Raw genomic sequence first — 14363 nt, 5'->3', positions numbered from 1 at the left:
AGTGTTTAATGTAGGATTCAAGGTTGTTTGAGACTGCAGCAGATGTTAAGCTAAATTTAAATAAAGCCCCTCCTCCATTCAAGGTTTGAAGTTTGGAAGGCTGGAAGATTTTCTTTAAAGGGGATGTGTTTTTGTGTGATTGTTTCCAGGATTTGATATCCTTGAGCTTTTTCTAAGTTGTAATAAAGCTATATTTAATTAGTAAAACAACTTTAGTATTTATGAAATATTACTTGCTATATGTTAAAAATAAATAATTTTATAAAATTAATTAAAAATATTTTATGAGGTTGATCGGTTTGAACCAATTTGATTGATAGACCACATCGACTCGTGGATCTATTGGATCACATCATTTATTACTTTATCTGGTTCAATTTCATGTTATTTATTGGTTAAAACTAAACTTAATAAATATGAGCAAAACTCTAATTATATAGGAATTTTTTAGAGTTATTAATTTTAGAAGATAAAAATTCAAATAATTTAATTATAAGATTAGCCAAATGATTATAGAATCTCCAAAATGTTTTTAACAAGTCCAAAAAATAAAATACATTTTATTCTTGAAAGTCTTTAAAATGGTAATTATAAAATAAGCTATATTTTTTAATTCCTAAATATTTTATTAACATAATTATAAATTACCGAGATGATTGTTGGGTTTCTTGCGTTCGACTGAGACTGGACTATGGAGAAGGAAATAGATCCAAAGTTCAGTGGACCCTACTAAGCAGGCCGCCCATCATCGTATCAACAGCCCATGACTAAAGCAGACCGGATTGACCCTAGACTTGGATCTATCAGAGAAAGAGTCTAGCCCGGTAACGTGATGGGAGGTAAGAGAGTAGGCCCAGTTACCTCACAGCTCTATCAGCATGCGTGCTAGAGGGGAATTAAATGGCTGTCTGACAGATATTGGTACGCTGGTACGTTCGTACGTACGGGTCTGAGTGACGAGGACAGGTGGCACTGTAACAAGGTAGCGGTTATGCGTCACTAGAGGACAAGGAAAAAAGGATAAAGGGGGAGAGACGTGATCTTCCTAGACTAAGCTTACACTCACACTTGTAAACCCTATTTTTTGGATCTCAGGACATCAATTGGCATCGTCTGTTGGGAAACGAAGGAGATCTTTCCATCACCAGAGTTTCCATTTCCATAAACACCCACTAAGATCCACATGGTAAATCACAATGAAAACCACACCAGCAACACCCCAAACGACCTGAGTTCTACTCAAGAACGTCAGCAGTTTTCCTTTTCCAGTCCCACAGCCCCATCAAACCAACCACCTGTGCCATTTAACCTCTCACCGAGCTCGGCAGGGAACATACCCAGAACCACCTTATTTGACCAAGAGCTACAAGCTATGACTCTTCAGCTATAGAACACTGCCCATTGGCTGGGGCAGATGTTACAATAGAGGGGTCTTAATACCCCGTTGAACGTTTCCCTTGTAGCTGAAGGCTTTAACACCACATAACTCCAATCCATCTTCAACTACTAGATCCCCCAGTAGAGTAGCCGAAGGACAGGAGAAAGAAGTGGAGGGGCCGGTAGGGAAGATGAGCCTGCAGTCAGAGCTAGGGGCAGGAGGGTGAGAGAGCTCATCGAGAACGATGAGGCAGAGAGCTACTCTATCGAGCCAATAGGGAAAACAGAGAGTGAAAAATGGGAGGAGGGATGCCGCTTGGAGAAAAGGTCAAGGCAAGAAGAGACAAATGAATACCAAAAGTTACAGAGAATGAAGGAGCAACTCTTGGCCGAACTGGAGGCAAAAGATAGCAGCCAAACCCTCTTACCCACATCTTTATTGTTTTCAAGATGGATCCAGAAGGAGACCATCCCGAAGAAGTTTATAATGCCGCCGATGGCGGCTTATGACGGTGTAGAAAACTCCCAGGAGCACATCCTGAACTATAAGACGTTGATGGAGCTCCAAACTCTCTCAGACGCTCTAATGTGTAAAGTCTTTGATAATTATTGACACCTATTTTTCTTTTTCTTTTTTTTTATAAATTCCATTTGATAATTATCAAATTTTACCTTGGTCCTTAGTATAAGAATGGGTTTTAATTTACTTATTAAATCACATAATTATATTAAAATTATGGTTTTAGTCAACTTTTAATTTATGATGTTTTAATTAAGTATACTATTTTTAAAAAATGTTTATCATGTTTAAATTAATTTAGTCAATATTTTTTTTTAATTTTCAATAAAAAATTAAGAGAGTGGAAACTCAAATATGAACTTAGACAAAATTAAACTAATCTCTTTTTTATCGACATGCTATGAAATAAATTTAAATATTTTCAAAAAATTAAATAATTATAACTTGTCAAAAATATACATATATAGCCGTTAAGTGTGGCCCATAAGATTGGTATATAATAGTAATATTCCAATAGGAAAACAACTCCACGTACTTTTTTTTATTATTATTTTATTAATTTTCTTTTCTATTTTTGCTTTTTTCTTTTCAGATAAGGGTCTGCTCATGAATGATCCCTTTACAGTGTAGTGGTTAAAGTAAACTAAATTATTTTCCACGAAAATTTCGGATAATATCATGTTTTTTTTTTTTTAAAAGCTTCAAATCATATGCTGAGATATTAGATAATGCTTAATTATTTTCCCTTTTTACTGGCGAATCTAAATTAAAATATAAAAATATAAAAATATAAAAATTATTATATGATTTTATTGATTTATTGGGAGTACGAGCTATTCAAATTAAAAAATTTGAAATTTTAAAAATTGTAATTAAATGTTGTTTATATAAGTATAGATTTTTTATATTCTGAAATCTAAAAAAAAAAAATAAGATTACAAGTGTGTGTAAATTTAGTTTGAAAGTCATGTATTTCTCTTTTATTTCTTGCTTTTTTCTTTCATTTGTACACATAATTATTATTTTATGCCATCCGTCTCTGTTACGTAAATCTATACGTATGGATATATGTCCCTTTTTATTGGGCGACCATTTAATTTTCTTCTAGCGTATATGCTGATAGGACTATAATATAGCCGGACTTATCCTCTTACTTTCCATCACATTACAGGTGATAGACTCTTCTATGATGAATCTAAAATTTAAATTAATCCGATCTACTTTAATTACGGGCTAAATGGTGCGCTGATAAATCGGTCTATTTAATGAATTTTACTAAATTTTAAGCCTATTTCCTTATCCAAAATTTAGTCTCAATTTGAATACCAAAAACCTTTAATGAATTTTACTAAATTTTAAGCCTATTTCCTTATCCAAAATTTAGTCTCAATTTGAATACCAAAAACCTCAAGTTCATTGTTTTTTTAAAAGTATATTAATGTTTTTTTTACATGAGATTAAAAATTAGAAAAGTAAAACCTAAAATCTCTCTATCTCTTAGTTTTGATTCATAATTAAAAAATTACTTTCTTTCTGTCAATGTGGGAAAGAAAAAAAAAATAAAGGAGAGAGAGAGTTAAAAACACATTTTAACTTTGGATTAATTTTTAAATTATTTTATTTAAAAAATTTCACATTGGAGTATGATTGACAAGCATAAATAGGACAAATTATAATTAACAAAAATTATATAAAACATCAATTTCAAATGTTATGCAACAGAAAGCAACAAACCAACGAAATTTAAAAAAAAATAAATAAGGAATAGTATTTTTCAGGTAAATGATCCATTGCTGAAAAATATGTGATGGGACACATATTTTATTTTATTTTATTTTATTTTATTTATGTTTTATATATCATGCCTTTTCTTTTCTTCCCTACAGAGATATCTAGTTGATATAGATTTGTTGTTAATTTTGTATATTTAAAAAATATACTAATATAATTAAAATATAAATTTAATGTAAATTTTAAACATATTATTCACTTATATGAGGGAGATAATAATTATTCATATTATCAATCATACAAATTATAATTATATAATTATAATTTAATTTGAAATTAATTACTTAAATAACGAATTTAAACCATGCAAAAAAATTTTATTTTAACTTTAAAATTATATCATAATGTTCTACATTCATACTATAATTTATTTATTTATTTTCTTCGTAAAATAATATTATTGATATTATATAATATTCATTAAAAATATGTTATGAGTTATCATTATAAAATTGATTTACAATAAAATTCTACTGAATTATGATATCCACTAAAATTTTAATTTACATAGCCAAATTCCACTGAGCAATGATATTCAGCCACAAAAAAGTCTTATTTAAAAAAAAAAGATTCAGGCATTATAATGATCAATACTTAAAATGATAAAAAAAATAATAAAAAAACTTGTACTTTTTTTGAATCGGTTGAATCCTTCATAATATAAGATTACCATTAAAAAATAAAATTTAACAGATTTCCATTACGTCTATAGTCGCAGAATCTTTTATCTACGATGGAATTTTCAAAAAATTCACTAGCCGACTCCATTTTATTTTAATTTTAGAATTATATCATAATGTTCTACATTCATATTATGAATTATTTATTCATCTTCTTCGTAAAATAATATTATTGATATGATACAATATTCATAAAAAATATATTAGGAACAGTCATTATATGACTGAGTCATATAGTAAAATTTCACTGAATTATGATACTCAGTCAGAAAATTCTCACCTGAGAAAAAGAACTAAGATATTATAATAGTCGAATACTCATAACGACATAAAATCCAATACTCATAACGACATAAAATCCATTCTCTTATGAGTCAATCGAGTCCTTCTTGATATAAGATTACCGTTAAATAAATAAAATTCAATAGATTTTTATTACGCTTATAATTGTGGAATTTCTTATCTATTAATCGATACCAATTGAATTTTTAAGAAATTCATTAATGGACTCCATCTTCTTATATTGTAAAAACAAAATATATCCAGAATTCAAAATACGCATTCTTACATATTAATTATAAACTCAAACTATTCTTACACTCTTTCTTTGTAATAAATTATTGATTTAAATATCATAGTGACTCTCATAAGCGCCGGCTACTTCACTTTCTCTCTCTTGCATATTAACTTGTCAAATTTTAACTAATTTTCAATCAAATCAATTATAAAAGAAAATTATTATTTGGTCTCTTTATCCGTCCATTCATTCTTACAAATTTAAACATATAAAGAGTTGAGTCCTCCAAAATGTCGACTAGTTTTTTTCATTGAATGCCGTTGAGTTAGTAAAATGGTTGTTCTAGCAATAATTAATTGTTTCAGTAGCAATTAACTAAATATTATAAAAAATAATTTTTTATTTTTATTTTAACCGAGTTTCTTCTTCTGCTGCTTGTTTGCTTTCCTTGGGTACAAGTTTCCTTCCCCTTTAGCTGATGTTAAGGTGTAACAGTTGAACTAAAATTATTTTAAATAATTTTAAGTTAATATTTCTTATTTTAAAATAATTTAAGTTAATAATTTTAAATTATATAAAAAATAAATTAAAAAATTATTTAAATTAATTTTAACCTGGCTGTACATTGATAGAGCACTGCATGGGCTTTCACAAGATGTGGATTGATTGTAGGGTCTTTAGTTAGCCTTGCTTTCTTCTTGCTCTGCGTATGCCTTTTTCACTAGAGCGCAATTCTGTTTTACCCAATAAAAGTAACTCTCGGGCTCCTAAATCAAACATACATGATGGTTGACTCTCAAAAAAAAAAAAAAAAAAAAAAAGCCAAGAAGCCCTGCATACATCAAAGAAGAAGTCGACAGCAAGAGGGTGAGAGTCCCGTCGTGCCTGCGAGTCAGGTTGTTTCGGAATGCAGCCCAATCGGACGGTAAGTGAGAGACCGATAGCAAACACTTCTTTCATCATAATAGAATTTTATCTCCGACTTATTAGTAGTTAAAATCCTAACCCTTCATTCCAGTATGGTTGTCATCAATTCAAATAATCAGCAATTGATAGAGCATATTTTAGTACATATTATCATGATCTTATTGATATTTATTTACACATTTTTTACCTAATTTTGTGGTTTTAATCATATTTTGCAGATATTAGGTATAAAGAGATAATCTGGAGAAAATGCTCTAAAAACTGCCAAAAAGTGCCAAATATGGAAAGTGCCAAAAAAGAAAAGTTTTCAAATATGGAAAGTGCTAAATAAAGAAAGTTTTCTGATAAGGAAAGTGTCCGAAAAGGAAAGCGCAATCAACAGATTTTTTGAAATTCAAATTGCAGATCCTTCCTTCCTTATTCAGAATGTGAAGCCAAACAAGGAAAGTTCTCCGATAAGGAAAGTTCTCCGATAAGGAAAGTTTCAGAAAAGGAAAGTTTTTAAATAAAGAAAGTGCAGAAGCAAAAGCAAATAAGGAAAGCTCAGTCAGAAGATTATTTGAAATTCAAATCGCAGATCTTTCTTTCCTTATTAAAAGATGTGCACACACTGCAGCAGTCAAATCTTCCTATTTAGGCGGTAAGATCTCAAGGAGATGCACTTGCCTCTTGTGCATTCAGCATTCGAAATTCAAATTCGAAATTCAAACGAAGGCTCCACCTAAAAAGGAAAGACATGATATATATCTTTCCACTTCTGCACATTAATGACTGCGCTCCACTTCCTCTTCTGCAAAGGATCTGCGCACCTATTCAGGAAGCAATCCGCGCGCACACCTCTTTCGGAAAGCTTCCCGCGCGCACTCCTTCTTCTTCTGAAGCCTTGATGCATGCCTCACACTCTTCTAGAACCCAAGCCGCACCTCTTTCCTCTTCTGAAGTACAAGCCGCGCCCCCACTTCTCTTCTGAAGCACCAAACGCGCCTCTTTCCTTTTCAGACACAACTTGGGCTGCAAGTCTCTCTTGGGCAGCACATTGGGCAGCCTCTTCACTAATTAGGAAGCAAGTATGACCTAGGGCAGCACTTTCAACTATAAAAAGACACATAAGGAGCATCCACACAACTTTTTACACTCTCATCCGGACACACCTGCGGGATTGCAAGAGACAACACTTCTTCTTCTTCTTCTACCTTTCTTCTTTTCTTTTATTTTTGGTTTTGTTCAGCCATGAGTGGCTGAAACCTTTTCATCTAGTTGAATATTGGTTGAAACTAAAGTTATTTTATGGATTGTGAGATCTGAACATACATTGTTTGCTTTTGGTTAATTCAATATTCATACAATTTCATGCTTAAATCTATTATTGCTTTGTAGTTTTGATTAAATTGGCCACTTTATTATTGATTGCAGGGTAATATATTGTTGGTTTGGATAATTTTAAGTCCGTAATTGCTTGGATTGTTCAACCATTAGAATACTTGGTGTAAAAATTAAGGAAATTGTGTGATCTAACGACATCTCATGCGTTTGAGTAGTTAGGATTGGATCTCTCTATCTCTTCATGCAATTAACAATTGTTTTGATGCCTAAAACACAAAGACGTTCCTTTGCAATTTGTTAATAAGTAATTAATTAGAGTACGTTCCCTAATTGGTTTAATCATAAGGAGAGACATGGTGGTGCGTCTTCCATCTCCGTAACTAATCTATTGAAAGTAACTAAGTGTCAATAATCCAAGGAATGTGCCCATCTAATTTGTTTTTAGATAGATTCAGGTTTTGTAGACCTGAAAGATTCATCAACTCCTTTGGAATTTCTCCAACAAAGTTATTTCCTGAAAGGTCAATGGAATAGAGAAATCGAAGTGTTCTAGTATATTCAAGCTCTATTCCTTTGACATAAACTTGCACATTCTCACCATAGCCATTTTCTTCAAAGGCCTCCCTAGGAAGAAGATAACTATAATACTCCCAAAGTCCTTCGTTTTCATGCATAGCAATTGCAGTAAAATTGCCAAAACAAGTGGGAATAGTTCCAGTCATCATATTGTTTGCCAAGTTCAATATGCGAAGAGAAGCAAGGTAGCAAAGCTGCAGAGGAATCTCACCTTCAAATTTATTGGACTGGACACTCAGTACTTTCAATGAAGATAGGCTTTCACCAATCCACCAAGGAATATAACCATCAAAACAATTGTTGCCGAGATCAAGAGTCTCCAAGTACTCTAGATTCCTCAATGAGATTGGGATCTTTCCTTGAAGATTGTTGTTTTGCAGATGCAGCGAAACCAGAAACGATTGAGAACTCACGGACATTGGAATATGACCACTGAGCATATTACTTGAAAGATCAATCACGGTTAAACGTTGCAAATTTCCCCAGCATGAAGGTATTGGTCCCGACAGATGATTTTTTGCAAGATGAAGAATATCTAAAGATTCAATCATGCATAATGAAGCTGGAATCGTACCATTCAAAGAGTTGTTGGAAAGGGATAAGAATCGCAACATTGGCATCATTTCGCTGATGTTATGGGGAATCTGACCTTGCAGCAAGTTGTTGGAGATATCCAATATGCTTGCATCAGAATGAAAATGGGTTAAAGAGCCCTCAAACCTGTTAGATTTCAATAATATGTACCTATAGTAAACTTCATAAGTAGTGTTGAACTTTCTCAAATTTGGCAAGGTTCCAGAAAGCTGATTATAAGATAGATCCAATCCTTCAATATTGGAAGAGACGTTTTCAAACCAATCAGGGATGCTATCCGAGATGCTTGCATTAGACATTAGTAAAAAAGCAATGCTCTTTTGTGTTTTGAGCCACTGTGGAAACCAAGGCCCTAGTTTGCAGGATGATAACTCAATCCTGGAAAGTTGGAAAGGAGGTACCCATTTGAGATCAATATCAAAAACTAAAGAATTTCCACTCAAAATCAACTGATCCAAACCTCTGAGTTTTAACAAGTGAAGTTCAGAAACTTTCCCCTGCAATGAATTCCGACTGAAATCTAGTATTTGTAGGTTGGAAAGTTGTCCAATTGATACAGGGATTGGACCCCAGAAAGAGTTGTTAGAAAGTAGAAGAAATTTTAGGTGTTTGAATTGTCCAATGTTATTTGGAAGGCTACCAGAAAAAGAATTGTTGTAAAGATACAGATAAACTAAACTCTTCTGCACACAACTCGATGAATTGCCAAAAGGTCCAGATATCTCACCGCTGAACTTGTTGGTTTGCAAGTGTAGCTCACTCAAATTGCAAAGCTGGTTCAACGTTGTGGGTATATTACCTTCCAGCGAATTCCAGGACAGATCAAGGAAAGAAAGAGAATTGAGATTTCCAATCCGAGTTGAAAGAGAGCCTCGAAAAGCACTATAACTCAGATCAAGATATTGCAGGTTGGTAATATTAAATAACCAGCTGGGGATTTTGGAATTGAAGTTGTTCCCACGAAGATAGACAACCTCAAGAGATGTAAGATTGACATGTGAAACATGACCAGGAATGGAAAGCTCACAATTAGACAAATGTAATTCTAGCAGAGAAGGAAGCATGTTTATTGATTGCAACCAATCGACACACTTGTCCAGGAGCACACCCTCCATGTTTAAGTATTTCATAGAAGATGGAAACTGGAGGCTGTCGATTGCCAATTCATTATTCCCACTGAGATCAAGATACTGCAAGTTTGAAAGGTTTCCAAGATGAAGGGAAATATTTCCCTGGAAGTACGTCGAGGAAAGGTCGAGCTTAACCACATGATCTGTTATGTTATCGCAGGATACTCCTTCCCATCTGCAGCAGTCATCTCCGACCCATGAAAGCAAAGAGTCTGAGCTGTTAATGGCGAGGCTTGACTTGAACTTCACAAGAGCTTCTCTTTCAATCTTGATACAGCTTCCATCCAGATTAGTTCCAGTGCAGAAGATCAAAATGCTTTGAATCAGGATGAGCATGGCAAGAATCTCAGCTGATGTTCCCATAACTTCTCAATTCAAAAGAAAGAAACTTTTTCTGTTAGATTATTTTCTTTTAAGATACTTATTTCATGGATATCTTTAGTAATTCTCATCGGAGCTTTGTGTTGAAAATTTAATCCACTCCTTACTTTCCTAGCAACTCCTCCGCTTGGAACTTGGAAGTGTAGCTCGAGGCAAGTGAATATCAAATTTACCTTCAATTTTTTTAATTTACCTTTTTAAAATAATTGACATCATATAAATTTTATTCTATTAAGATTTTTTTTTTATTTTTTATCCGCTACTATAACAAATCGGGTATCTAGATATTTAATTCAACTAAATTTTAATAGAATGAATTTATAATATATAATTGAGTTTGGGATGAGTCTATATTTAAAAATAAATATATGTAAATGATTTCGAAGTAGTTTATATAAATAACTATTTAATATAAAATATATATCTTATGATAATATCATATGAATTTTTTTATATGTTTTTATTTGCAAAATTAAAATTTAATATATATTTTTTAAAATATTAATTTTTTAAATTGAAAATTAATAATAAAAAATATATTTTTATATAAATTATTAATTAAAATATATAAAATTAAACAAATTTAGATATTATTTGCGTAATAATAATATGATTTGAAAGAGGTTACATAATTCCGCTTAATGGAATTTTTTTTTTTCAAAAATTAAAGGAATTTGATAGCAAAAAGCAATAGGCGGATTACTTGAATTTCTAAGTCTATAATCTTGAAGGGCCAAAAACTTGCCCCAACCTACTCTCTCTCTCTCTCAAAACTCATAAAGTCTATGGAGTGGCGATTGACCTGATTTTTTTTATGTATTTTTAAATGAAAATATATTCTCAAGTAGACCATTTAGCTGAATAAATCAAAATTTTAACATTAATCCTAATTAAGCAGTAATTGTTAGAAATCAAGTCCGACATCAGATTAGAAAGGAAAGTAGATGTGACTGAGTCAACAATTTACAATAAGAGTATTTATTTCATAATTTAAAATGTTCAACATTCAAAACCTAACAACCATCCCAATACATTTATTGGATGACTTGAAATTTCTAAGTTTAGATTACAATTCAGTTTTTTATTTATTTCGATTTAGTTTAGTTTTTAATTTCAAAAATTTTAATTATTTTAATTCGGTTTGATTTTGATGAGAAAAAATAAAAAAATTGAACCGAATTAATTAGTGATAATATATTATTTTTAATAATATAGAAAAATTAGATTATATTAATGTTAAAATATTCTAATTAAATTTTAAAATATTAAAATTAAAGTATAAAAAATAAAAAATTTATTAAAAATTCAAATAAATTAAATTAAACCGAATTAAATCGATTCGATTTAATTCAATTTTTAATCAAAATCAATTTAGTTCGATTTTTATAAATACTAAAATTTTAATTTTCAACTTATTCAATTCGATTTGATTTTGAACCAAATCAATCGAATGATTTTATCAACACAGATAAATATTTCAAAGTCTATGATCTGTCCGTGTCGATAAGCTTACTATTTCAAACGGTGACGGCTGTATCCTTCAAAATATATACTTAATAATTAAATTATTATTTTTTAATTTTTATTAAAAATTTAGAGAATTAAGCATATTAATTTATTAATTTACATTTAAAAATTAAAATTTCAGGAGGAGAGTAACCCCTGCCAGCTCCTCTTAAATTTGTCACTGACACCAAACTACATTCTTAAGCGAAGAAATGAATTAAATCATTAAAGACTCGATCTAGGACGGATCCACTCAAGCGAAGAAATAAGAATTTAATTATTAAATTAAATTATTTATTTTTAAATAAAAATAGAGATAAAATAAAAATTAAAACCTTTTAAATTTACTTAAATAAATAAAATAAAAATTAAAATTTTTTAAATTTACTTAAATACACTCACTATCAATTTACTATCGATTTAAGTATGTTAGCACAATTATTAAATTAAATTATAATAATTGAAAAATAAGTTTAATGATAATATAATAAATTTATTTATATGATGCGATTGAATTAGGCATTTATACTTGAGTATATGTCTTATAATAGAGCAATTAAATTAAAGATATTTTATACTATTTAATAAAGTCTACATAGACAAATATTTCAAAGTCTATAATCAGTAGAGGCCAAGAGATTAATTTACTCCATGCCGCAACTCCCAGGTCTCATGAAATCTATGGCGTGATGGTAGCCAACAAGAAGGTTATCTTCGAGTTCGACTCGGAGGTGTTGTTTTCTGCAGTGCAGCAAGGCCCTACTTTGCCAAACTGAGGAATACAATCAACAGTAATTTTTAGTTTGATTTGAGAAGTAATGGGATCATCAGCTAATATCCCTGTTGTTGAGCTTCTTGCTCTGCTTATTCTACTTCAAAGCTTTTTATTCTGCTGCAGTGGAACTAATTTCCATGGAAGCTGTATCAATATTGAAAGAGAAGCTCTTCTCAGGTTCAAGTCAAGCCTGGCCAACAGTTCAAACACATTGCCTTCATGGGTGGGAGATAACTGCTGCACATGGGAAGGAGTTTCTTGCGACAACACAACCGGTCATGTCGTTGAGCTCGACCTTTTTATGCGCGGACTCGAGGGAAAGGTTTCCCTTCATCTTGGCAACCTTTCAAACTTGCAGCATCTTGAACTTGGTTCCAATGGATTGGCAATCGACACCCTCTATTTTCCATCTTCTTTGAAATACTTAGACTTGGAGGGCGTGCCCCTCAACAAGTGTGCCAATTGGTTGCAGTCAATAAACATGCTTCCTTCTCTACTGGAATTATATTTATCTTTTTGTGAGCTTTCCATCACAGGTCATGTTTCCCATGTCAATCTTACATCTCTTGAGGTTCTCAATCTTAGAGGGAACAACTTCAATTCCACAATCCCCAGCTGGTTATTTAATATTACCAACCTTCAGCATCTTGATCTGAGTTACAGTGCTTTCCGAGGCTCTCTTTCAACTCAGATTGGTAATCTTAATTCTCTTTCTTTCCTTGATCTGTCTTATAATTCTCTGGAAAGTAATATACCCAAAACGTTGAACAAGCTTTGCAATTTGAGTGAGAAAATTGTCACACCCAAATCCCAAACTGTAGAGACTGATATGACCCAGAAAACTGACAAAACTTCCCCTGATAGTTATACATATAAAAACATGTAACCTGCTATAATTCCAAATTATAAAACATATAAGAGAAAAACTGATAGTTTCATAAAATATTTACACTCAACCAAATACCTTTTCCACTGGACTGTACAATCTATACATGATCTATCAAAATTACAAACAGTAATAACAAAAGACCTAGGATTGGTCCGACCTCCTCTAGACTCTGAGTGGACAATGTGGAAGGAATGTCAACTAGGAGATGAGGACTGCTGAACGGATCACCAAAAAGGAACTAACATATAAAAGAAATAAGAGTGAGTACAACATACTCAGTGAGCGGATAAATAAATAACAAAGGGGAAAAGATAAGTTTAGGTACTTAATAGTACCAAATATTTAGCGAAAATAAGTCAGCTGAATAAATACAATGTAAATTCCATTAACATAAAATAAACTGTGAAAAATAGAATCCGCATACACTCATAATATGTTCCCTGCAGATAATGCTGGCATCTCAAGTGTAATAAAATAATAACAGCCTGAGAGCAATGCTGACATCTTAGGCTCTATAATGACAAATTTGGCCCAAGAGCAAATAAAATGCTGGTCATACACATGTGCAGAGCTACCCCCAAAGGGTGACCACCTGACATACGCCCCAAAGGCTATTTGTATATCAAGCGCTGTCCCAAAGACAGTATAAATATATATCATGCTGAAAATAAATCACCTGTCATCAAGGTGTTATCTGTTCGGTGCATATACAGAGTGTAATCGGCTATTTATTCAGCTGTGCTTTAAATTAAATTTCCATTTATTTAAGAAATATAAAATAACGTTATCCTTTCCCATTTTAAATAAACAAAATAACATATACACATATAAATATATTTAAGAAAAATATCAATGTTATGTATTTATCCACTCACCAAAACAGAGGACAAAAAGACCTAGGTTGCAGGAGCACCCCTATTGTCTATCCTGGAAGCTGGATCCTCTCCTAGAATTAAAAAGAAAAATAAATAATATATCAAATAATAAATAAATATTCTAGAATAAAAATATAAAACGTAAAATACAAAATTTTAAATATATTTATATATATATATTTTGAAGAAAATTTCGGCAGTATTTCGGCATAGTTAGTCCTCCCAAAAATACTCAAACTCAACAAAAATACTCAATAAGCTGTAAATATTATTTAAATCAAATTATGAAAATCATAAATTCCAAAAATAAATATTAAAACTCATTAATTAAATCTAACTAAAACATATACCCTTTTTATGCTCAAATCACCAAAATTACTATTAAAAGGTAGAGAAAATAAATTATATCGTAAAAATTTGAATAAAAGGGACAAAACTCACCTACCCAATTTTGGAGCCTCTAGAAGAAATTATTGAATTTCTGAGCGGAATATAGGTTTAA

The 14363-nt window shown here is 31.4% G+C and overlaps 3 protein-coding genes across 3 annotated transcripts in view; 2 read left to right on the top strand and 1 right to left on the bottom strand.

The window, feature by feature from the left end:
- LOC110607348 (receptor-like protein EIX2) overlaps positions 1–168 on the top strand; it is a 50313-nt gene extending 50145 nt beyond the window's left edge. The window contains exon 2 of the mRNA XM_043955127.1: positions 15–168. The gene's annotated coding sequence lies outside the window, so the exon portion shown is untranslated. The remainder of the gene's footprint in view (positions 1–14) is intronic.
- A 7365-nt stretch (positions 169–7533) lies between these two features.
- On the bottom strand, positions 7534–9798 carry LOC110607343 (receptor-like protein EIX1). Its single transcript, XM_021746431.1, has one exon. The coding sequence runs from the start codon at positions 9796–9798 to the stop codon at positions 7534–7536; it is 2265 nt and encodes a 754-aa protein (XP_021602123.1).
- A 2342-nt stretch (positions 9799–12140) lies between these two features.
- Positions 12141–12983, top strand: LOC122722531 (receptor-like protein 50). Its single transcript, XM_043953702.1, has one exon. It carries the CDS (start codon positions 12141–12143, stop codon positions 12981–12983), a length of 843 nt encoding a protein of 280 aa, XP_043809637.1.
- Positions 12984–14363: the final 1380 nt, after the last annotated feature.

The sequence above is a fragment of the Manihot esculenta genome, chromosome 1 (assembly GCF_001659605.2).
Source record: "Manihot esculenta cultivar AM560-2 chromosome 1, M.esculenta_v8, whole genome shotgun sequence".
NCBI lineage: Eukaryota > Viridiplantae > Streptophyta > Magnoliopsida > Malpighiales > Euphorbiaceae > Manihot > Manihot esculenta.
This window is presented reverse-complemented; position numbering and strand designations above follow the sequence as displayed.